General features: G+C 38.4%; 1 protein-coding gene across 2 annotated transcripts in view; it reads left to right on the top strand.

Annotated features, from left to right (window-relative positions):
* Positions 1-27,030, top strand: part of ACC (acetyl-CoA carboxylase) — a 1,497,654-nt gene that overhangs the window by 1,047,418 nt on the left and 423,206 nt on the right. For both annotated transcript variants that reach the window (XM_090383551.1, XM_090383552.1), the window contains one exon: positions 2,972-3,092. In XM_090383551.1, the coding sequence (XP_090239677.1) occupies positions 2,972-3,092 (121 nt within the window). The remainder of the gene's footprint in view (positions 1-2,971; positions 3,093-27,030) is intronic.

Here is a 27,030-nt window from a genome sequence, read left to right as displayed (position 1 = left end):
ATGGGAGAGTTTTTTTTTTTTTTTTTTTTTGACTGATGTTGCATAAGCTTGCTTTCTTGTATCGTATGCCTATGTTCCCATAAATACATTATGCACTGTTTATGCTGTGAAGTTTACATTATTAATTAAATATTATTAAAATTTGAATGTTCTTATCGATACAAAAAAATGGCAGCAGAATTCAAATGTGGTTCCTTAAGCAATTATAAATGATTAATAACAAATTAGTAAAAAATATCCTACATTGTCCTCATTCCTACTCCAGTTCACCAATTACATAGCAATAATACTACCACTCTACCGAGTTTGCATTATATATGTATTAGGCTCTACTGTTACATTTGAAAGTTATAAATGAATTATGATACAATATATCAAAATTATCCAACTAATGCTAACCTACGTGTTTCAAACTTTAGAGCTGCCTATTTTCCACACTTAAAAAATTAGAATTACCCTACCCCTCATTCTATAATACTATAATGAATGCCGGCATGATTCAAATGATTTGAATTTCTTAATACATTAAGTAGTAACCTACAATATCTTCAGCTAAATTAAAAATAAACTAACGAGTGTGACTAGGACTATAAAGCTACTTGTAGAATACGATTTAATACAGCAATTAGGTCAGCCAGGTATACCACTCCCTGATGCTGGCTGGATTATTTATGTCTCAAAACATATACCAGATGGGTATAAAATAAGTTTCTATATTCAGGAGATCCTATTGTCAAAATGGTTAAAGTTAGTGCTATGAAAATTGTTGGGTATGTCATTTACGATATGGGGAAGCAATTTGTAGAAGGGGAAAAAAAAAAGTTCAATTTCCGCCACCAGGGGAAAAACGATGCTGCACATATGTAAAAGTTGTCATTTCCTTCAAGACACGCTGCTTACACAAATGACATCCTATTAGATAAAAGCAGAAAGACCAATGCCACCGTCAATAACCATTATGGCTCTTACAAAAAAGGAACGTGCTCTTTTAGTAAAACTGTTCTACCAGAATAATAGTAACGCTAAGCAGCACTACGTGAATATCAGAAACTTAAAGGTTTACGTAAAGGACCTTTGATGTCAGTGGGGCTTCAAAAACTAATAAAGCAATTTGAAGTGACCGGGGAGTTAGGTGTAATTCCAGGCAGGGGACGACCATGTATTGGAATGGAAGTATGTGATGAAGTGGTTGTTGCAATGGCCAGAATGCAAAATGCTACCAGTTAGTGCCTGCTAGAGGTATGTCAAGAGACTTGAACCTTCCTTGGTGTACTTACTTAAAGTGCTTTGAATAATTTTATGCTAGTTCCCATACAAAATTCACATGATAATTCACCCTATTTTGTCATAGTAATGAACTACAACAGTATTATGATTGGCATTGATTTAATTGTATCTTGTATTGTGAACAATGACTTACCATGATATTGCACTGCCTCGAATAAGTAACACTTCACCAATGGAGAAGACTATTGTTACTTATTCTCGGTGAATACCACCACCCAGATGGCACCGTTTCTAGGTTTATTTGCTTATTATCTGGGCTAGTAGGTACCCTTGTGTTGCAGTCATGCCTACACAGTTATGAAATGTAATTCATCTCTCGTATTATGGAGTTACAATTCACAACTGTGTTGGCATGATTGCAACACCAGGGTACCTACCTGCCCACCAATAATAGCCAATAAGCCTTGAAACAGTGTCACCTGGGTGGTGGTCTCTGCCGAGAACAATAATCTTCTTCTCCATTGGTGAAGTGTTACTTATTCAAGGTAGTGCAATATCGTGGTAACTTGTTGTGAAGGTAGTCACAATATGAGATACAATTAAATCGATGCCAATCATACTATTGTTGTAGTTCACTACTACAAACAAAATATGGTGAATTATCACTGACAGTTCCATAGTTATTTATTTAATGTAATGTTTTATTTTATTATTTGATTTTTATTTTATTTACTCTTCCGAATCAACAGTAGAGTACTACCATAATACTGCATTAGCATCATTTAGGAAGTGATGTAATTTCCGTCATTTCTGTTTCGCAGTTTCGTGACATATTCGGTGCAAATTCAGTAACATATTTTCACATAAAACATCTTTTGTGTGTACAGGGTACACACCCTTTCTGTTTTTTTCTTTTTTTGTTTTAGTCAGTGCAACAAAGCCACTGACTTTCTTTATTAAGTGTCTAATACTAACTGCATCCAACTGTATGGGCTTCACAACTCACATGAATAATAATTTTCCATGTTGATCATCTTTTTTCCCAATGTTCTTACATGTGTTAAAGTCGTTGTACACTCTTTCATTCACTCACTGACTGTTTAGTCCAATATGTAAATGTTTGCCTAATATGTGATTTTAAATTGTAAAAGTCTAATGTTTAAACAGTGTTATAATTTTTATTACTTTCATCAACTATGTACAAAGCAACATTTTTGGCATGATTAATATTAAATTCTTCCAGCTTGTTTATCTTATTTTATCTTATTTTTCACATTCTGAATATCTCACCTACATAATTTTAGCCTGTTTACTTACAGCCAAAATGGGCGCCTCCGTAGCCAGGTGGGAAGGAGCAGCAGTGTGCAGCACACGCTTCTTGATTAGACCGGGGTTCGAGCCCGTCACCACCAAATACGGAGGATGCGGAAAGGTCAGGGACTGACCACCGCATATCCCGGAGCAATATGGCCTTAGTTGCTAATGCTCCTAAAAACCAAACAACAACAACAACAGCCAAAATGAAAAATTATTCTTAAACTAAGAGTTTTATTTTTTAGAAAACAATTAATCAGAGTAGTTTTTTAGTCTTTACAGAATATTTTTTTTTTTCAGTACTAAATTCTCAATAAAATTTGCCATCTTTTTTTAAGCAGGAATGCATGCATGCACGCACACACGCACGCACGCACATACATTCTTTGTTGTCACTTGTGTATAAATTTATTTAACATCTCCATTATAGGGTTATAAATACCTGTACTTGACGCCTGAAAATTTCAAGAAAGTTAGTGCAGCAAACTCTGTACATGCAGAACTTATTGAAGATGATGGAGAATCACGATACAAGATAACTGATGTTATTGGTGAGTTTTATAATTATTTATAGATAGAGTAATTGTAACTAAAAATTTCCATACTTTAAGGCCTCTGGGAACATGAAAATATTGACAAAGGCCTCAAAGAGTCATTCAAATTTGGAATTTACATGTTTCCAAGGATGAGGAGATCCAGAGTTAAAAAAAAAAGTTCTAATGGTTATTATCGGAGGAATAAAGAAAGAAAGAAACTGCTCAACTTCAAGGGTACCACAGCAAACAATACAAAGGGTACTAGGAAAGTTTTGCAATATGACGCAACAATGAATCACAGGAAGCTGCTTGTTGCTGCATGTTGAGACATGTTCATACGTGCATAGTAGCCGCCGCACCAAGTCGATGGGCTCAGTTATTCATTAGTAGTGAGAGTGTAAAGTGCTTGCGATGGCATCGTGGTCACGAAATGAGATAAGGACAGTTTTGCGGTATAATTTTGTGCGTGGTTTAACCATAGACCAGTGCTTAGAAGAAATGACTCTTGCACTAGATGATGATTGTCCACATCGTACAACGATATTCAGGTGGTATAGAGAATTCCAAAGGGGAAATTTCACTCTGGAGGATTCTGAGAGGCCGGGAAGGCCACGAACGTCAGTTACGGAGGAAAACGTTACTGCTGTGAGGAAAATGCTTGACGAAAACAGGCGAGTGACCTACCAACAGATAGAGGATACTTTGGGCCTAAATGCACCAGCAATTCGTTCGATTCTGCAAGATCATTTGCACGTGAAGAAACTTTGTTCTCTCTGGGTGCCGCATCAACTGACTGAAGAGCAGATGACACGACGTGTGACTTGGTGCCGGGAGATGTTAAAAAAGTTTGATAAGGGACAATCTCGGTATGTGAACAACATCGTGACAGGTGACGAGACTTGGCTGTACTATTACGATCTGCCGACCAAGGCTCAAAACAAAGTTTTGGTCTTTGATGATGACGACACACCCGTAATTGTCAGAAAATCCCGATCTGTAAAGAAGAAAATGATAGCTGTATTTTTCAAATCGAGTGGAATTGTGGAACGTGTCGTTTTGGACACGCAGAAGACAGTCACAGCTAAGTGGTACACTGAACAATGCCTGCCTAAAGTCATTGGATCTATGAAGAACCTGCGGCCAAAGTCAAGAATGGACACCTGGTACCTCCATCACGAAAATGCTCCAGCTCACCGCGCCAAAGCCTGCACCGAATATTTGACCACGACAGGACTGAAACTTCTCGAGCACCCTCCCTACAGTTCAGACCTTGCTCCCTGCGACTTTGCACTGTTCCCGCATGTGAAAATGAAGCTAAAAGGGAGGCGGTTTTCCAGTGATGAGGACCTTCTACGGGCTTGGGACAACGAGTGTGCTTTACTCCCTAGTGAAACTTGGCAGAACTGGTTTAAAGATTGGTTTCGGAGGATGGAGAGGTGTATTGAATGTAGAGGAAATTACTTTGAAAAAATTAAATAAACAAAGCTGTATTGCAAAACTTTCCTAGTACCCTTTGTATTTATTTACTGTGGTGCCTTTGTATGGCCAAAATGTGCAGGAAGTGAATGACAGAGTTTTTACCAGTTGACTTAGAATATCAGATATGATGCTTATTGTGTTTTATCATGTTCGCTTTTGAAGCCTGTAAGTGTATGAATATCAGTTTTGTGGACACGGTTCTTCAAATAATTTTACTAACAAAAAATTGTTTTTATTTTTTCAAGACTTATGGCACTAATATAATTTTTGTAGAACAGAATCACAAACAGTGTGCAGTCTGCTATCTGAAGAGACATGGCTTTGATCAGCAATGTCATTTTACAAATGCTGTTGTTCTGACCATATAATTATGTGGTCAAACTAAGCATCATTCAAATTAAATTTAGATGTGAACCATTGGAGTGATGAAAACTCATAGATTTCTCTTCAGAAAAATGCCAACTGCCTTTTATTGCTGTAAATGTATTTGACAATATGCATAATGCATGCATTTGCATATGTTTGTTACTATTGTTTTTCTAGTTGGTGAGTTTCAAAAACTCACCAACTAGAGGAAACCCAGACCTTCCACAAGCAGCTTCTTCTTGTTCTTCTGCATTATTTATTGGTCTAACTTTGTATGTAATCCATTCATTTGCTAGATTGACAGAGGCCTTAAGCGTGTAAGAGCTAATTTTGATCAATCTATACTTGTACTTGAATGAATATATATATATATATTCAGCTAGTATATACAGTATATATATATATATATATATATGGTATGTCAATTAAAAATCATTGGGGTCTATCTTGCATATGATCCCAGGGGCTCACATCTGGTGAGTATGGGCTTGGCAAACCCAGGGTCCTCAGCTGGATATCATCATTCTTCTCTTTCTTGGTGATTCCTTTCTACTTCTCTCTCTCTCTCTCTCTCTCTCTCTCTCTCTCTCTCTCTCTCTCTCTCTCTCAGGGTAACTTGGGAATTTTTTTTTTTTTTTTTTTTGGCTGATGCAGCATAAGCCTCAGGCTTCCTTGCACCATAGGGCTAATAATAATAATAATAATATTTTTAGGTTTAGGCGATTTATTGATGCAACTTGTCATATATGGGCCAAAATGTTTTTGAATATAATGTTAAAATTGGACTAGGTATTACTATGTATTTAGATTTTATGATTTCTAAATAAAAATTATATCTAATGAACTGCTGTTTTTTTTCCTCAGTGGGAAAGTTTTTCCCCCATCTTCGATTTAGTCTAAAAACATCATCTCTGTACTTCAGAAATGAACATGAACTAATTTTATTTGAAATTAAAATAAAAATGAATACATGTGCTGCATAATGAGGAGGCTTAACGCAACTGCACTCATTGCTGTTTATTTGGCTGATGCTGTATAAGCTTGCTTTCTTGCATCATATGCCAATGCCAATGCTAACAACAGCTGAATGCACACATTAAAGAGTGATCATTGTACAACCATTCTTTGTGTGTGTGGGTGGGTGGGTTTTTTTTTTTTTTTTTTCAAATAAAATCTGTTTACATTTTTATTTGAAGATGTGGAATATACATGTTTCAAAGGATGCAGAACTACAGAGATGACTGAGAAAAAAAGCAGATTTTGCAAAAATTTTAATTTAGAAATCGTAATATCTCAACAGTAATACTTAGTCCAATTTTAACAAAAATTTCAGTCCAAATAAGAAAACATGTTATATCAATAGTGACAGAACTGATTTGTCATAAGTTATCTAAGTGATTAAAATCCAGAATTTATTGGAAATGAGTGCCTAAGAAGAGCTCAGATTAAATAAGTCCAATGCAAAGTTTGCAAGGAATAAACCTATGCTTATGTATAAGTGTGAGTGAATTAATAATAGTAGCTGCATTTAGGCAGACATCTAGACAGAGGAAGCCTTGAGAACCTGAGTAAACCTTTTCTTCTTTCCATAAATTTTTACTATCATCTAATTTTTTCAACATTATACTCTTAGAACTTGAATATTTGAGAGAATGAAGGCTCTATACTTTTTTCACCTTATTTGGTAGTTCTAATCCAGAATTCCACCCTTCCCATTTCCTGTTTCAACTTATACAAATTCAAACTTATTTAATGCATAACCACACAATGTCATGCACCTCAGCTAGCATATTCGGTTGCTTTGACTGACCACGCAACACCACTGTGCTCATATGCATAGCATTAAAATTGATGTGCTTAGAAATACTGTGGTAATCCCAGGAACAAAATTATGTTATCCTCATGAGATATTCTGCTATTAAATTACTCTCTTAGTAATGCTGAAATTTTCCTTTTCTTTTTTTTTTTTTTTTAACTTTCATAGTATTGTATAACACTTTTGAATGGTTCTTTAGCATTTTTAATCATCTTTCAACATTTATAAAATTGTAATACTTCTGGCTTCCATTTCACTATTTAGATTATTTCTATCTCTTATAAAGAAGTCTTCATCCAAGCCATCCTTATTTCATACTCTTAATTATCTGCTCTGACTCATATGGACTATCTACTTTGATGCTCTAACAGAGACTTTCACTCTTCCTTCTATTTGGATGACTGCCTGACAGCCTCAGGTGCCAAGCATTTCTGTGGCCAAGCAATTCTTGTGTGTTTAAAGAGCATTGTTCTCTCCTGTGACTGAATTTTCCTTGTGCTCTCTCTTACTTATTAAATTTTTCTATTAAGTAGCTATACTTTCTTAAAAGTGCTAAGAAGGGAGCTCAGAAGAAGGAAAGTATCTTTTCTTTAATTTAACTAGTTTTATTTAACCAACTACACTAACCTCTATGCTTGGCCACCAAGCGGTGCTGCTCCTGCCTCCCCATGACAGGGCCAGTAACCTGGGTGGTAAAGATAAACCCCCAGGGCCAAAAGGAGCCATCATGGATATTCTTTTAGAGCCTTCAAGCTCAAGACCTGAATCTTCTGACATTGATCATGACTACAGTTAATCTAAAAGTCTTCGAAGAGAAGCACAGTTTTGTGACGACATACCAAATTTCCTGGTAATAATTTCTCTATAAACTTTTCACCAAAAATGGTGAAAAGACTGCAATTCAGAGACCTCCTGATTGAAACAGCCACCCCAAAACATTCTGAGTGGCTTTTAAAGACAACAAAATTTGCTGGGGGTTGCCAGTATCAAACAAATTCATCAAAAGGTGGTATCAGTGAGTGGGACCTAATTACAGTCTCTGAAGAAGAACTACTCCAGGAACTCAGGCATCAAAAAATAATAAATGTGAAACAGATCATGACTTAACAAGATGTAAATCTCATTCCAACTAGATCCATCATTTTTACATTCAGCACTCCAGGCTTACCATCCTCAATTAAAGCTTGCTATTTAAACTGTTGGATTGGACCTTACATTCCGAATCCCATTCATTGCTTTAAATGTTAGAAATACGGTCATTCCGAGCAGGTGTGTTGAGGCAATGCCACACGTCCCATCTGTGGATCTAAAGTGCATACTCAAGCAGATTGCTCAGGCACAACCCTCTCTTTGTCCAAACTGCAAAGGAGACCAGTCTTTTCCAAAGCTTGTGAACTATGGATAACAGTAAATAAAATTCAAAACTACAAAATAGAAAATAAAGTCACGTTTTCAGAGACATGTAGGCAAGTTATGTTGATCATGCCGAGTAGTCGTTCCTATTCAGTTGCACCTGAAACTTTATTTCTACTGCAGCACAAACAGATGTATCAGTTCTGCCTAACACCTCTCTAGCGAACTGGGTGAAATCTACACTGTCTACTTGCACCGGCAGAATTACTTAACAAGTACAGGTCACTGATGAAAAAAAGCCGTGAATTAGGGTTGAATTTGAAAGTGAATGCAATTCTGCCCAGACACGATAGGAGGGAGTATATGATGAGAGCCCTGTCAATCAATTCGGCCATGGAAAGATTGTGCAGGGCTCAAGGGGTAGAATTTTTTCAGCCTGGTCTGTACTTGTTAACAGGAGAGACTGCTTCTACAGGGATGGGATACACTTAAATAGAAAGGGTGCAAGAATGTTTTCTGATGCTATCGAGGCAGTGTTAGGTGGGTCGGAAAACTGCTAGATTGGGGGGGATACAAGGACTAATAGATTAACAGTAGCCACTGGCAGAGGAGAAAGTGATTCTTGCACTGCTTCTATTGGAATGAGCAGCAGCCTGGAAAATAAGATGCAGGATATTTCAGAGACTGCTGGGAATCATGGGGGTACAAGTAAACACATGGGTTGTGTTAGGGTGGCTAAGAGGAAGAGCAGGTGCATGTATACTTGCGTGTACACCAATGCTAGGAGTTTAGTAAATAAATTTGATGAATTTGAGGTATTGCTCAAAACATCAAAGGCAGATATTGTTGGGATTTCAGAGACATGGTGTCACACAGCTATAAGGAATGCAGAACTGGATTTGGGAAGTACAATGTCTACAGAAAGGATAGACAGGATAGGAAAGGAGGAGGGGTTATGCTATTAGTTAAGAAACACAAAATCCAAGGAAGTGAAGCCAGTCGACATCGCTGGACAGTGCAGTGTCGAGTCAGTTTGGTGTGACATAAGCATTGGGAGATCAAAATTGAGAGTAGGAGTGTGGTATAGGTCTAATGACTCTGATGAGTATAATAAGAAACTGTACAGAGAAATAGAGTGGGCTAGTAAATCAGAGAGTCTTATAATGGGGGATTTTAATTTCCCAGATATTGACTGGAATTTGGGGGCTGGTCACTCACACACTAGCAAGGCTTTTTTGGATTTATTGGATGATTGTTTTCTACATCCAGCATGTTCAGGAGGAAACTAGAGGGAGTAATACTCTTGATTTGATTATCAGTAGTGATTCTTCATGCATTAAGAATCTGCAGATAAATGAACCACTAGGTGGAAGTGATCACAATGTTCTGAAGTTGGAGTTACTCAAAGAGGTAACTACCATTAGGGGTAAAGGGAAGGGGTATTGCTTTCGTAAAGGCGACTATGGTGGACTGAGACAGTATTTAAATTCTATACAGTGGGATCAGCTGATGATGTTACCAACAGCAAATTCAAAATGGGAAGCATTCAAAGAACTTATCTTGGAAGCTACTAGGCTTTACATACCAACTAAGAAATATTGTTCAAGGTTTAGGCCTAAATGGATGTCAGATGAACTAATGAGGCATATGGCAGAGAAGAAAAATGCATGGGATACATACAAATTAACACCTGACACAGAAGCCTATGATAGATACAAGTTGATCTGTAACCAAGTTACAAAGGAGGTTAGGCAGGCGAAGGCAGATTACGAGAGATCCTTGGCAAGGGATGCGAAGAAAAACAGCAAAGAGTTCTTTACTTATGTAAACTCTAGAAGGAAGGGGATGAATCAGATTGGTTCACTTGATATCGATGGGTCAACTGTTGATGACCCTGCTCAGGTAGCTAACAAACTAAATGAATATTTTGCATCGACATTCACACATGAGGAGTTATTCAGCGAGGGGAATGCCAGAGGTGTATTCAACTCTAGCAGTAAGCTAGAGAATCTTGTAATAACTGAGAGTAAAGTAGAGGAGAAATTGTTGTAGATAAACACAAGAAAGGCACCTGGGGTGGATGGGATCTATCCAGTTATATTAAAGGAGGCAGCAAAGGAAGTAAGCAAACCCTTAGCCATAATTATGAGAGCTTCCTTGGACTCAGGGGAGGTACCCATGGACTGGAGATGTGCAAATGTGACCCCAATTCACAAGGGAGGATCAAAGGCTGACACAAGTAATTATAGACCTGTGAGTTTAACTTCTGTTCCCGGAAAATTAATGGAGGCACTGGTTAAAGAAGCACTGCAGGATCATCTAGAGAAGACTTCAGTAATAGCTCGGACACAGCATGGTTTTGTTAAGGGGAAGTCTTGCCTGACCAGTTTGATTGGATACTATGATGCAGTCACAAAAGAACTGGATGCAGGGAATAACTTTGATATTATATACTTGGATCTTAGAAAGGCTTTTGATACTGTTGCACATGGAAGACTGCTGCACAAATTGAAGCAGTGTGGCATTTGGAGGCAAATTGCTGCTATGGATAAAGGGGTGGTTGAGGGGGAGAAGACAGAGAGTGGTAATCAATGGACACTGCTCATCATGGACTAATGTTATTAGTGGAGTCCCTCAGGGTTCAGTATTGGGTCCTTTATTGTTTTCTGTATTTATAAATGATATTGATGATGGTATATCAAGCTTAATGTCCAAGTTTGCAGACGATACGAAGGTTGGCAGGGTTGTCAAGGACGCTACTGACACTATGCTGCTGCAACAGGATCTGGAAAAGTTGAGCAGATGGGCTGAGAGGTGGCAAATGAAGTTTAACATTGACAAATGTAAAGTACTACATATGGGAAACAGCAACCCCAGAGCAACGTATCAACTCTGTGGTACTACACTGACAGTGGTAGAGAATGAAAGGGACCTGGGGGTGGTTGTGCAGGCAGATATGAAGTTCTCTGAGCAGTGCAGACGGGCTGCAAGAGTAGCCCATGGTGTATTGTCAATGATATATAGGAATTTTTCTATCAGGGAAAAGGAGGTGATTATTCCCTTGTATAAGGCAATGGTCAGGCCACACCTAGAGTACTGTATACAGGCCTGGAGGCCTCATTTCAAGAAGGATGTAGAGCTGCTGGAACGAGCACAGAGAAGGGCAACAAGATTAGTGAATGGAACAAAGGGGTGCTCTTACGAAGAAAGGCTTAAGTTTTGCAAATTACAGTGTCTGGAGACTAGGCACCAGCGAGGTGATCTGATAGAGGTGTACAAAGAGTTGAATGGTTTGAGCATGCTCAGTGATGATGGGATTCTTCCTCTAGCTCAGAAAAATCACCTGAGAGGACATAAATTCAAATTGAGGAAAGACAGATTAGGATAGATGTGCGGAAATTTGCCTTTAGCCAGCGGGTGGTTGGTAGGTGGAATAGACATCCATCCCTTGTCGTGGAAGTTGATAGCCTAAATAAGTTTAAGGCTCAGCTGGACAGGTATTTTGAACGAACAGAGGGGTGAAGTGGAAGTGGTTATTTTTTATTTATTTATTTTACTTTATTTTTTTTTTGGCTGATGCTGCATAAGCTTGCTTTCTTGAATCAAATGCCTCTACTAATGCTAATGGTAATACTTCCCTAGTGATACTCCATTGGTCGCATTTGACAAGAACAATTAAAATTTTACGAAGACTCAAAAAAAATGGGATCTTCTGACAAAAGTATGGATGTAGATGAACTCTTAGATAATGATGAGCCAATTTTATTACTCCATGCAAATAGTACCATGGAATCTGGACACCTCTTTTTCCCAAAAAAAGATAAAATAAGACAGACAGAAATTCTCCACTTTCAAAAAACAGAGACCAATATGCCACAGCTAAACCTAAATAATGTCTAATATTATACAGTGGAACTGTAGAGGACTAAGCAGCAATTCTGACAACTTTAGAGGTTTACTAATGAATTCAATCCAATAAGAATATGTCTTCAGGAAACTTTCTTGTCATCACAAGCTTCACCAAAATTTTCAAATTTCATGAAAAGACAGGATCTCAGCATCTCAGGCCTGAAATCAAATATACCCTCCAATCACATTCAGTTACAAACTAGTCTATAAGCCGTGGCAGTGCATATTTCAATTGGTATATCGATAACCGTAGCTTCTATATATATATATATATATATATATATATAGAGAGAGAGAGAGAGATCAACTATGACAACTTTGCAAATGTAGCAAAGAATACTTACCCAACAGACTTAAAAATTGCATGTACAAATCCGGATAACAACCAACAAGCTGCCTACTTAGACAGTGAAATCACCATCAACCAAAATAAAAAAATATATACACATCACTATGATAAAAGAGACTATTTTAATTTTGATACAATAAAACTCACACACTGGGAAAGCAACATAGTGAAGCATATACATGGTAATACTATAAGAAACCAAACAAACAGACTTTTAAATATCTGCAACAATATAGAAAGCATAAAGATTGCAATACAAAACTCATCAAAACCCTAGATATAAACAAAATTCCCAACCAATATAGTAGGTATCACATAAAAACTGCCATATACGCAAATATTAGAACACACCACCCCAATGTAGACCCACATATATTCATCAAAAACCATCTAAAAATAAAATAGTATTTTTACCCAGAAAAAGTATCCCGAAGTTTATAAGGTTTACTGCACTCAGACGAGGCTCATCGTCTGACTGCACTACAACCTATAGCCAAAATTAACCCCCACCCCACCACCACCACAACCCATAGTAAGAGGCTGTATATATGTATATAGCTTTGCCTCTGGACAAAAATGTGCTGTTACGCCTTAGAAAAGCGGTACCGGCACAGTCCGAGGTAAGGCACAAAAAAACGCATGTAAAAATAATGTAAAAAAAAAAAAAAAAAAAAATTGTCAACACAACTCATATAAAGATTACAGAAAATCATCGATCCAACAGCAAACCTCCACCGCAGGCAATGGCATGAAAATTGGGGCCTGAGGCCAATGCACCATCTACACACAGGATAACGTTAGTGCGACTGCACTATAAAGTTCGCTACCTATAAAAACAAACAGAAGGCGGGAAATCAACCCTTTCTGTTCCACGGCATCCACCGGAGTACAGCATTAATTAAGTAGGAATTTAACAATAACGGATACTTACTCATAGGGCTTTGTGTGCTCTATCACAGTTTGCTGAAGAGATCGTTAAAAGTAAATAAAAATTAAAACTAATTAATACTATAAGCAGATATGCTAACAATATTTGAAAAATTCAAAAACTTAAATATAAAAATTAAAATTATAGAGGAACTTTAGGAATTAAAAAAAACCAAAGGAAATTAAAATAGCAAAACTGTGATATGTACAAACAGAAACGAGTAAGTATGAGGCATTACATCAAAAGAGCTGTCAATCCTCTCAAAGCCCCTGACGAAGTAGGGGATAGATGGCCACGTGACGGAATGCAAAAATGTATTATAGTAATTATGATAGTAATAAGATAGAAGTATACTGTTAATAATAATTAGTAATTACCTTTTGCTACAGATAAAAAAAATTTTCATCAGTAATTTATCATGAAAATTCATTATCATTAAGCATTAAACTTCTAAACCTAACATGTATAGGCCATGCGGATTTAAGATGACCTAAATAAGGCTAACTTAATGACCAGAATTGTATGAACACTAATGCCTATATGTAAAAACCGCCAATAATAGGTAACATTCAAACAACTAGAAACGTGTGTATGTATATATGTATATATATAAAATAGAATATTAAGGATAATATAAAGAATTATTAGAAAAAGTAAATCAATCCAATAATAATACCATCAGGGACCTAAGAAAACACAAAAAAAAAAAAAAAAAAAAAATTATTATCGCTTTTTACCGACAATCTAGATGACTTCAACTGGGGCCAACCACCCAGAATGAAGGCAAAAAACGACAAAAGGTTCTCTGTTTCTGTGATGATCAATATATGCTAAGTAATTTAAATCTAAACCAAATATAAACCAGTATATGCCAAATATAAATCGAATATAAATAAATCGAATGATGATAAAAGTTAAGAAAATTTAGAAATATTAGAATCAAAGGTAAGAAATATAAGTAAAATATAAATGTAAGCATATATTAATCATTGTTGACCCGACAGAGAACGTAATTTAATGATTAAAATAAGATTAAATATATAATACATACTACATATTGAGCGTATCTAGGACATAATGTAATAGTCTTCAAAATAATATGTGGTGCCCCCTATGTGATGGATACGGTAAAAATAAATAAATAATTAAATTAACACGTTCTCTGTCGGGTCAACAATGATTAATATGCTTACATTTATATTTTACTCATATTTCTTACCTTTGATTCTAATATTTTTAAATTTTCTTAACTTTTATCATCATTCGATTTATTTATATTCGATTTATATTTGGCCTATACTGGTTTATATTTGGTTTAGATTTAAATTACTTAGCATATATTGATCATCACAGAAACAGAGAACCTCTTGTCGTTTTTTGCTTTCATTCTTCAACTGGGGTTGGCCCCAGTTGAAGTCATCTAGATTGTTGGTAAAAAGCGATAATAATTTTTTTTAATTTTTTTTTTTTTGCGTTTTCTTAGGTCCCTGATGGTATTATTACTGGATTGATTTACTTTTTCTAATAATTCTTTATATTATCCTTAATATTATACAGACATTATGGGTGTATTGCATGATTGCTTGCAACTGCATTGACTCATAAATATTAGTTACATATTAGGTACAGTTATTGTCGTTTTAACTTTCTTTCTTTCTTTACTTTTTTATCAATAATTATAAATAAATATATATCTCACCATCTCAAACATTTTCCAATACAGAACTTGATAATCTTATTATGCAACTCCCATTTTCAGTCTCTCTTTTTGGTGACTTCAGTGGCCACCATCTATTATGGGGTCACCTATGATGGACACAAGAGGCAAATTGATCAAAACATTCATGAATAATAACAGCCTACCTATATTGAACTCTGATCTCCCTCCTATATTCACATACTTACAGGATCTACCTCTGCAATAGACTTATTAATCTGCTCGCCATCAATTTTTAGAAGTATGACATGGTCAGTGATAAACGATCCTCTAAACGGCAATCATTTTCCAATCATTTGCTCATTACAAACACGGATAACTCCAACTTTCGAGCAACAATTCAAAGCTCTCTTTTCAGTGCCACTTTATTTGCAATAAGAATAAATCATATGATCAAAAATATTCCAAACACTGTAGACTCGTACTCTGTGCTGATGATCAGACCATCTTTTGTCATTTGCAGAATACAAGCTTTATTGAAAAGTATCTCCTCTAAATTTCAATAATATTCAAAAATAGAACATAGACTGACTATCTTACCAGAAATCTAGAGCCATAGATTTCTGTAACAAGCAGATGATGCCTGATCCAGGGATACACTTAGCAAACTATCCTCTCTCAGTTGTGAATAGCAATCTTCTCCTTGGTTTAATTTGATAGTCAGTTAAACTTCTTAGAATGTGTTAAACCTCTGGGGACTACATGCCAAAAAAAAAAAATAAAAAAAAAAAAAAACCATACTCCAAATCATTTCTGCTACAACATGTGTGGTAGATCATTACAACTTACTTCACTTGTATAGATTTAATTAGATCTTGCCTGGATTATGGTATCCAGTGTATGGCATCTTGCCTCTGTTCAGCATTCTGTTTCAGCTTCCTGTGATAATTATTTCCTATACTCAGGAAGGTCCCTTGGAAATAGGGCTTTGGAGCAAGCAGTATAATTTTTGAATTACTCTGCTCTGTGCTCCAATCCAATCTTTTAATTATAAAAATAAATCAGTGCACAGATATAAACTTTATTTATATATAATAATTGCAATTTATTACAATTTATTCTGTAAAAAAGAATTGCTGAAAGTCAACCTTCATTGATTAGCATTAGCATTAGTAGAGGCATTTGATGCAAGAAAGCAAGCTTATGCAGCATCAGCCAAAAAAAATAAATAAATAAATAAATAAATAAAAAATAACCACTTCCACTTCACCCCTCTGTTCGTTCGAAATACCTGTCCAGCTGAGCCTTAAACTTATTTAGGCTATCAACTTCCACGACAAGGGATGGAAGTCTGTTCCACCAACCAACCACCCGCTGGCTAAAGGCAAATTTCCGCATGTCTGTCCTAGATCTGTCTTTCCTCAATTTGAATTTATGCCCTCTCAGGTGATTATTCTGAGCGAGAGGAAGAATCCCATCAGCATTGAGCATGCTCAAACCATTCAAGGCCTTATACACCTCTATCAGATCACCTCGCTGGTGCCTAGTCTCCAGACACTGTAATTTGCAAAACTTAAGCCTTTCTTCGTAAGAGCACCTCTTTGTTCCCTTCACTAATCTTGTTGCCCTTCTCTGTTCTCGTTCCACCAGTTCTACATTCTTCTTGAAATGAGGCCTCCAGGCCTGTATACAGTACTCTAGGTGTGGTCTGACCATTGCCTTATACAAGGGAATAATCACCTCCTTATTCCTGCTAGAAAAATTCCTATATATCATTGACAATACACCCTGAGCTACTCTTGCAGCCCATCTGCACTGCTCAAAGAACTTCATATCTGCCTGCACAACCACCCCCTGATTGTCGCATATCATTTAAAATTAATTTCAAAGCCAAAAACAGTCGCTGTGCATTGGCTTGAGCTGTTGGTATGCTTGAAGCAATTCTGTAGTCTTCCTGAATGTGCTGTGGGTAACAGCAAATGGCCTCAAATATGGACTTTGAACCTACTCATAGCTTCCATTGCCTCACAATCTTCCCGAAAGCATCTTTTGAATACTGCTTCATACAAATTGTGAATCTGAGAAACTCTTTCCTGCTTATCAAATTCCTTTTTGAAGTTATCATCTTCTGAAGAATTTGTGCTTGTTAAATTATTTGCATTTCCTTCTGATAGTTGAAAACTTGTTATTAGGGGTGGATGCTCAAGTTTGATTGTTGAAGGTTAATTTTTTGTGATTCTTCCTCTTCGGTCTCTTTCATCAAATACAAAACTAGTAGTAGTTTTTTTTTCTCAAGTCGTTAGGCAATATCAAAGAGCCCTTCTTTTGCCTTTAGTGTTTGCATCAAGCTAAGAAAATCTGATACCATGAGTCAACATAAACTCTAGCAAGGAAGTGAATGTTGTCAATAACTTTCTTTTCACAGATGTGTTTCTGCATAGAGAAATTTGTCCACTCTGCAAAAATTTCAACAGCTTTTGCCGTTCTTTCACAAAAACTGCCAGTGTTACATCGGCACTTGTAGATTTCCAGTTGTTTTGTTTTGTTTGGCTTTGCCAAAAGATCTTGTAGGTTCTTTTGTTCCAGCAGCAGCAACTTCTTCACAGTAAAATCGAAAAATGAGAAGCTGATCAATCATCACATATGTTGAACCCCAACGAGTCACAGTATGCATTGATTGAGTCAGCCTATGTAAATTATGAAGAACACTTTGAATACTTGGGTTCATAGTTTGACAATGGCCTGTTGAATTTTTGCCAGAAATTTCCTTGCATGTTCTTTGTTCAGCCATCCTAGATTGCCAACTAAAGAGTAAATATAACACCTCCTCAGTTGGACTTTTAATTCTTCCTCAAGTAACCATGTTGGAAATAGGATCATTAACCCATTATGCAGGAGCATCCATGTTGAATTCTCTTTAATCTCCTTCAGTATCTTCATCAAGCATCTCATCATTAGAGGTAAAGATAGTTTTGTTATTGCTGAAATTTTGGACGGCATATGTTATGTTTGCTGCATTGTCAACGCAGATACTTAACACCTGCATTTCATTCATCCCAAATTTTCTAATATAGCTTTCACCTGAATTTTTACATGTGAATAATTGTGACATCCTTCAGTATCAACAGTGTCCAAGGTTTTTATAACAGCTTTATCTGTTCCTTCATCGCGAACTGAACGACAAAGAAGTTTCTGTGGGTTACTGCATCAATTTTCAGGTAGCACAATTTTACTTTCCAAAACTTTCTTGAGCTCGGTGCAACTAGAATTAGCAGTCCTGATGACTAAATAACAAACTGCATTGTGCCCTGTTGAAATTACAAGCTGTTGACTTGTTTCACCTGTAATATTTTGGAATCCTTTGTTCTTAAGCCTGAAAGTAGTGAACGGTGTTGAACTCACACAAACCGTGTCCATAAGTCCTTTACAGAAAGTATCGGTATCCATGATGACAGTAACCTTTGAGGACTTGAAATATGAATCAATTTTTAATTTCTCAGATTTCAGTTTCTTCTCAGATGGAGCTCCGCAAATCGTCTCTTCATAGTCAGATAAATGTTTAGTCGACCTCTCTGGTTTGACTCATCTTCCTCATCCTTCTTTTTAACTAGAGCCCCCACCCCTCGACTTGGGCACCTGTACATGGTGAGAGGGACCTCCCAGTGATGCTGCTGGAATTCCATATTAGCATCACTGGAATCTGGCACCCATTCATTGGTTCCAGGGTTTTATCATTAGAATCCAGTGCATTCAGTCTTGCTCCACAACCCGTGGAAACACGGAAAGGAGGATCCTGGTGTATGAGAAGCCCAGCCCTAATACACCACTTTGGCCCCTGCTTTGATAGGACAGGAAGTCCAGACCGGCCCAAATGTGATCAATCAGGGGTAGAATTTTTTTCAGCCTGGTCTGTACTTGTTAACAGGAGAGACTGTTTCTACAGGGATGGGATACACTTAAATAGAAAGGGTGCAAGAATGTTTGCTGATGCAATCGAGGCAGTGTTAGGTGGGTCAGAAAACTACTAGATTGGGGGGATACAAGGACTAATAGATTAACAGTAGCCACTGGTAGAGGTGAAAGTGATTATTGCACTGCTTCTATTGGAATGAGCCGCACCCTGGAAAATAAGATGCAGGATATTTCAGAGACTGCTGGGAATCATTGGGGTACAAGTAAACGGGGCGCCTCCGTAGCCAGGTGGGAAGGAGCAGCAGTGCGTAGTACACGCTTCTTGATTAGACCGGGGTTCGAGCCCGTCACCACCAAATACGGAGGATGCGGAAAGGTCAGGGAATGACCACCGCATATACCCGGAGCAATATGGCCTTAGTTGCTAATGCTCCTAAAAACCAAATAACTAACTGGTACAAGTAAACACATGGGTTGTGTTAGGGTAGCTAAGAACAAGAACAGGTTCATGTATACTTGCAGGTACACCAATGCTAGGAGTTTACTAAATAAATTTGATGAATTTGATGTATTGCTCAAAACATCAAAGGCAGATATTGTGTGGATTTCAGAGACATGGTGTCACACAGATATAAGGAATGCAGAACTGGAATTTGGGGAGTACAATGTCTACAGAAAGGATAGACAGGATAGGAGGGGTTATGCTATTAGTTAAGAAATACATAAAATCCAGGGAAGTGAAGCCAGTCGACATTGCTGGACAGTGCAGTGTCGAGTCAGTTTGGTGTGACATAAGCATTGGGAGATCAAAATTGAGAGTAGGAGTGTGCTATAGGGCTAATGACTCTGATGAGTGTAATAAGAAACTGTACAGGGAAATAGAGTGGGCCAGTAAATCAGAGAGTCTTATAATGGGGGATTTTAATTTCCCAGATATTGACTGGAATTTGGTGGCTGGTCATTCACACACTAGCAAGGCTTTTGTGGATTTATTGGATGATTGTTTTCTACATCAGCATGTTCGGTAGGCGACTAGAGGGAGTAATACTCTTGATTTGATTATCAGTAGTGATTCTTCATGCATTAAGAATCTGCAGGTAAATGAACCACTAGGTGGCATTGATCACAGTGTGCTGAAGTGGGATTTACTCAAAGAGGTAACTACCATTAGGGGTAAAGGGAAGGGTTATTGCTACCGTAAAGGCGACTACAATGGACTGAGACAGTATTTAAATTCTATACAGTGGGACCAACTGATGATGTTACCAACAGCAAATTCAAAATGGGAAGCATTCAAAGAACTTATCTTGGAAGCTACTAGGCTTTACATACCAACTAAGAAATATTGTTCAAGATTTAGGCCTAAGTGGATGTCAGATGAACTAATGAGACATATGGCAGAGAAGAAAAATCCATGGGATACATACAAATTAACACGTGACACAGAATCCTATGATAGATACAAGTTGATCTGTAAGTTACAAAGGAGGTTACACAGGCGAAGGCAGATTACGAGAAATCTGCGTCAGTCTGCTGACGAGGCTACTAGAGACGGTCGTGTTCCAAGCCGCTAAGTGGATTTTTCTTATTTATTGATTTGAAATTATTGTTTTTCTAAAACTTTTGATTTAAATTTAGTAGTATAACATTATTTTGTGATTTTCTGATTAACTTGGTGTATTTATTCTTTACTCGGCCTTGTAATTGCATAAAAGTATCGGTAAAGGTTTCCACGTGTTTCAACTCCGCTAGCGTTCGTAATTTTCCCGCCATTGTGATACGATAGTTGTATGCCGTACTAGATAGCGTTAGTTGAACTTCATTAGCAGTTAAATTGTACGTTTAAATGAATACATATAACGACTTAGATTACAAACGTAATATAATTAATTATATTTAACATAATTAATAACATAACATAATTAATTATAATTAATTAATAAATTAACAGAATCATGACTCAGTCCAGAGCAGCAAAGCAAAAGGCTCAAGCTAATGGAAGCGCTGTGGCTCAGAGCAGAACTGAGGGGGCCAGTTGTCCTCTGACTCACAGCCTTATAAAATGCACTGTTTGCTTGATGTTTGCAGAGCAATCGGGTACGGGACATGATACTGCCAAGGGGGATGTCTTTGTGTGTGCGCGATGCAAGGAGTGTATCGATATCAGGCAACAACTCGGCATTCTTGTGGGCCTATATGAGAGCTTGAAGGACAGGGTGGATGCCCTCGAAGAAACTAAATCGAGGGGCCCATCAAGCTCTCAGCTGCCCACATCAACGCCAGAGCTTGCACTTGGGCATCGCGTGACACAGAGACAACCCCCAAGGCAGAATGCGCTGGTCCCGAAGGAACTAGTAATTGTTGGTGACTCTATTGTCAGGGAAACGGGGAACATGCTTTGTAAAAAAGATAGGTGGAACAGGACCAGGGTATGTCTGCCAGGGGCAAAGGTTGATGATGTTGTAGAGCGAATATCATCTTTTAAGGGCACAAAAGGTGATATAGTTGTACACGTTGGCACTAATAATATTAAGAGTAGGAGACCGGCAGAATTACTTAACAAGTACAGGTCACTGTTGAACAAAAGCCGAGAATTAGGGTTGAATTTGAAAGTGTCTGCAATTCTGCCCAGACACGATAGGAGGGAGTATATGATGAGAGCCTTGTCGATCAATTCGGCCCTGGAAAGATTGTGCAAGGCTCAAGGGGTAGAATTTTTTTCAGCCTGGACTGTACTTGTTAACAGGAGAGATTGCTTCTACAGGGATGGGATACACTTAAATAGAAAGGGTGCAAGAATATTTGCTGATGCTATCGAGGCAGTGTTAGGTGGGTCGGAAAACTGCTAGCTTGGGGGAGACAAAGACCAATAGATTGACAGTAGCCACTGGCAGAGGTGAAAGAGATTCTTGCACTGCTTCTATTAGAATGAGCAGAAGCCTGAAAAACAAGATGCATGGTATTTCAGAGACTGCTGGGAGCCATTGCGGTACAAATAAACACATGGGTTGTGTTAGGGTAGCTAAGAATAGAAACAGGTGCAGGTATACTTGCGTGTACACCAATGCTAGGAGTTTAGTAAATAAATTTGATGAATTTGAGGTATTGCTCAAAACATCAAAGGCAGATATAGTTGGGATATCAGAGACGTGGTGTCACACAGATATAAGGGATGCAGAACTGCAATTTGTGGAGTACAACGTCTACAGAAAGGATAGACAGGATAGGAAGGGGGGAGGGGTTATGCTATTAGTTAAGAAACACATAAAAGCCAAGGAAGTGAAGCCAGTCGACATCGCTGGACAGTGCAGTGTTGAGTCAGTTTGGTGTGACATAAGCATTGGGAGATCAAAATTGAGAGTAGGAGTGTGCTATAGGCCTAATGACTCTGATGAGTATAATAAGGAACTGTACAGGGAAATAGAGTGGGCCAGTAAATCAGAGAGTCTTATAATGGGAGATTTTAATTTCCCAGATATTGACTGGAATTTGGGGGCTGGTTACTCACACACTAGCAGGGCTTTTGTGGATTTATTGGATGAATGTTTTCTACATCAGCATGTTCAGGAGGCAACTAGAGGGAGTAATACTCTTGATTTGATTATCAGCAGTGATTCTTCATGCATTAAGAATCTGCAGATAAATGAACCACTAGGTGGCAGTGATCACAGTGTGCTGAAGTGGGATTTACTCAAAGAGGTAACTACCATTAGGGGTAAAGGGAAGGGTTATTGCTTCCGTAAAGGCGACTACGATGGACTGAGACAGTATTTAAATTCTATACAGTGGGACCAACTGATGATGTTACCAACAGCAAATTCAAAATGGGAAGCATTCAAAGAACATATCTTGGAAGCTACTAGGCTTTACATACCAACTAAGAAATATTGTTCAAGGTTTAGGCCAAAATGGATGTCAGATGAACTAATGAGGCATATGGCAGAGAAGAAAAATGCATGGGATACTTACAAATTAACACATGACACAGAAGCCTATGATAGATACAAGTTGATATGCAACCAAGTTACAAAGGAGGTTAGGCAGGCGAAGGCAGATTACGAGAAATCCTTGGCAAGGGATGCAAAGAAAAACAGCAAAGAGTTCTTTACTTATGTAAACTCTAGAAGGAAGGGGATGAATCAGATTGGTCCACTTGATATTGATGGGTCAACTGTTGATGATCCTGCTCAGGTAGCTAACAAACTAAATGAATATTTTGCATCGACATTCACACATGAGGAGTTATTCAGCAAGGGGAACGCCAGAGGTGTATTCAACTCTAGCAGTAAGCTATAGAATCTTGAAATAACTGGGAGTAAAGTGGAGGAGAAACTGTTGAAGATAAACACAAGAAAGGCACCCGTGGTGGATGGGATCTATCCAGTTATATTAAAGGAGGCAGCAAAGGAAGTAAGCAAACCCTTAGCCATAATTATGAGAGCTTCCTTGGACTCAGGGGAGGTACCCATAGACTGGAAATGTGCAAATGTGACCCCAATTCACAAAGGAGGATCAAAGGCTGACACAAGTAACTATAGACCTGTGAGCTTAACTTCTGTTCCAGGAAAATTAATGGAGGCACTGGTTAAAGAAGCACTGCAGGATCATTTAGACAAGACTTCAGTTATAGCTCAGACACAGCATGGTTTTGTTAAGGGGAAGTCTTGCCTGACCAACTTGATTGGATACTATGATGCAGTCACAAAAGAACTGGATGCAGTGAATAACTTTGATATTATATACTTGGATCTTAGAAAGGCTTTTGATACTGTTGCACATGGAAGACTGCTACACAAATTGGAGCAGTGTGACATTGGAGGCAAATTGCTGCTATGGATAAAGGGGTGGTTGAGTGGGAGAAGACAGAGAGTGGTAATCAATGGACACTGCTCATCGTGGACTAATGTTATTAGTGGAGTCCCTCAGGGCTCAGTGTTGGGTCCATTATTGTTTTCTGTATTTATAAATGATATTGATGATGGTATATCAAGCTTAAATGTCCAAGTTTGCAGATGATACAAAGGTTGGCAGGGTTGTCAAGGACACTACTGACACTACACTGCTGCAACAGGATCTGGAAAGGTTGAGCAGATGGGCTGAGAGGTGGCAAATGAAGTTTAACATTGACAAATGTAAAGTACTACACATGGGAAACAGCAACCCCAGGGCAACGTATCAACTCTGTGGTACTACACTGACAGTGGTAGAGAATGAAAAGGACTTGGGGGTGATTGTGCAGGCAGATATGAAGTTCTCTGAGCAGTGCAGACGGGCTGCAAGAGTAGCTCATGGAGTATTGTCAATGATATACAGGAATTTTTCCAGCAGGGATAAGGAGGTGATTATTCCATTGTATAAGGCAATGGTCAGGCCACACCTAGAGTACTGTATACAGGTCTGGAGGCCTCATTTCAAGAAGGATGTAGAGCTGCTGGAACGAGTACAGAGAAGGGCAACAAGATTAGTGAATGGAACAAAGGGGTGCTCTTACGAGGAAAGGCTTAAGTTTTGCAAATTACAGTGTCTGGAGACTAGGCACCAGCGAGGTGATCTGATAGAGGTGTATAAAGCCTTGAATGGTTTAAGCATGCTCAATGCTGATGGGATTCTTCCTCTAGCTGAGAAAAATCACCTGAGAGGGCATAAATTCAAATTGAGGAAAGACAGATGTAGGATAGACGTGCGGAAATTTGCCTTTAGCCAGCGGGTGGTTGGTTGGTGGAACAGACTGCCATCCCTTGTGGTGGAGGTTGATAGCCTAAATAAGTTTAAGGCTCAGCTGGACAGGTATTTTGAACGAACAGAGGGGTGAAGTGGAAGTGGGTTTTTTTTTTTTTTTTTTTGGCTGATGCTGCATAAGCTTGCTTTCTTGCATCAAATGCCTCTACTAATGCTAATGCTAAATCTTTGGCAAGGGATGCAAAGAAAAACAGCAAAGAGTTCTTTACTTATGGAAACTCTAGAAGGAAGGGGTGAATCAGATTGGTCCACTTGATATTGATGGGTCAACTGTTGATGATCCTGCTCAGGTAGCTAACAAACTAAATGAATATTTTGCATCGACATTCACACATGAGGAGTTATTCAGCAAGGGGAATGCCAGAGGTGTATTCAACTCTGGCAGTAAGCTAGAGAATCTTGTAATAACTGAGAGAAAAGTGGAGGAGAAATTGTTGAAGATAAATACAAGAAAGGCACCTGGGGTGGATGGGATCTATCCAGTTATATTAAAGGAGGCAGCAAAGGAAGTAAGCAAACCCTAGCCATAATTATGAGAGCTTCCTTGGACTCAGGGGAAGTACCGATGGACTGGAGATGTGTAAATGTGACCCCAATTCACAAAGGAGGATCAAAGGGCGACACAAGTAATTATAGACCTGTTAGTTTAACTTCTGTTCCCGGAAAATTAAGGGAGGCACTGGTTAAAGAAGCACCGCAGGATCATCTAGACAAGACTTCAGTTATAGCTCAGACACAGCATGGTTTTGTTAAGTGGAAGTCTTGCCTGAACAATTTGATTGGATACTATGATGCAGTCGCAAAAGAACTGGATGCAGAGAATAACTTTGATATTATATACATGGATCTTAGAAAGGCTTTTGATACTGTTGCACATGGAAGACTGCTGCACAAATTGGAGCAGTATGGCATTTGGAGGCAAATTGCTGCTATGGATAAAGGGGTGGTTGAGGGGGAGAAGACAGAGAGTGGTAATCAATGGACACTGCTCGTCGTGGACTAATGTTATTAGTGGAGTCCCTCGGGGTTCAGTATTGGGTCCATTATTGTTTTCTGTATTTATAAATGATATTGATGATGGTATATCAAGCTTAATGTCCACGTTTGCAGACAATACGAAGGTTTGCAGGGTTGTCAAGGACACTACTGACACTCTGCTACTGCAACAGGATCTGGAAAAGTTGAGCAGATGGGCTGAGAGGTGGCAAATGAAGTTTAACATTGACAAATGTAAAGTACTACATATGGGAAACAGCAACCCCAGAGCAATGTATCAACTCTGTGGTACTACACTGACAGTGGTAGAGAATGAAAGGGACCTGGGGATGGTTGTGCAGGCAGATATGAAGTTTTCTGAGCAGTGCAGACGGGCTGCAAGAGTAGCTCATGGTGTATTGTCGATGATATATAGGAATTTTTCTAGCAGGGATAAGGAGGTGATTATTCCATTGTATAAGGCAATGGTCAGGCCACCCCTAGAGTACTGTATACAGGTCTGGAGGCCTCATTTCAAGAAGGATGTAGAGATGCTGGAACGAGTACAGAGAAGGGCAACAAGATTAGTGAATGGAACAAAGGGATGCTCTTACGAAGAAAGGCTTAAGTTTTGCAAATTACAGTGTCTGGAGACTAGGCACCAGCGAGGTGATCTGATAGAGGTGTACTAAGCCTTGAATGGTTTGTGCATGCTCAATGCTGATGGGATTCTTCCTCTTGCTCAGAATAATCACCTGAGAGGGCATAAATTCAAATTGAGGAAAGGCAGATGTAGGATAGATGTGAGGAAATTTGCCTTTAGCCAGTGGGTGGTTGGTTGGTGGAACAGACGTCCATCCCTTGTCGTGGAAGTTGATGGCCTGAATAAGTTTAAGGCTTTTAATGGACATAACACACTGTGGGGTAGTGCTAGCATCAATGGAAGGGGACGAATCAGAGCACATGCTCAATGACAATGATCTTTCCCTTCTAAATGTGGGAACAAACACCTTCTTCCATATGCCTATCTGTATGTTTTCTGCCATTGGCCTTTCTATCTGCTCCCCTTCTTTCACTTGAGAAGTGGAGGCGAACTAATATGCAAGTGGTCACTTCCCTGTGATAACCTGCTTACACAGTGGGAGACCATGTCTTCCTTTTAGGTTACCACGGTGGAAGTTTGATCAGGCTGACTGGAGTGCTGACTGGATCAGGCTGACTGCAAGCCCCAACTCATGCAACCTTCTTGCTAATCCATGTCCTGTGATTAAAAATGTTGTTTGTTGTTGTTGTTGTTTGTTATTTGGTTATTAGGAGCATTAGCAACTAAGGCTATATTGCTCCGGGGATATGCGGTGGTCATTCCCTGACCTTTCCGCATCCTCCGTATTTGGTGGTCACGGGCTCGAATCCCAGTCTGATTAAGAAGCATATGCTACACACTGCTGCTCCTGCCCACCTGGCTACGGA

The sequence above is a fragment of the Mastigoproctus giganteus genome, chromosome 10 (genome assembly GCF_048544385.1).
Source record: "Mastigoproctus giganteus isolate SK-2022 chromosome 10, ASM4854438v1, whole genome shotgun sequence".
Classification (NCBI taxonomy): domain Eukaryota; kingdom Metazoa; phylum Arthropoda; class Arachnida; order Uropygi; family Thelyphonidae; genus Mastigoproctus; species Mastigoproctus giganteus.
This window is presented reverse-complemented; position numbering and strand designations above follow the sequence as displayed.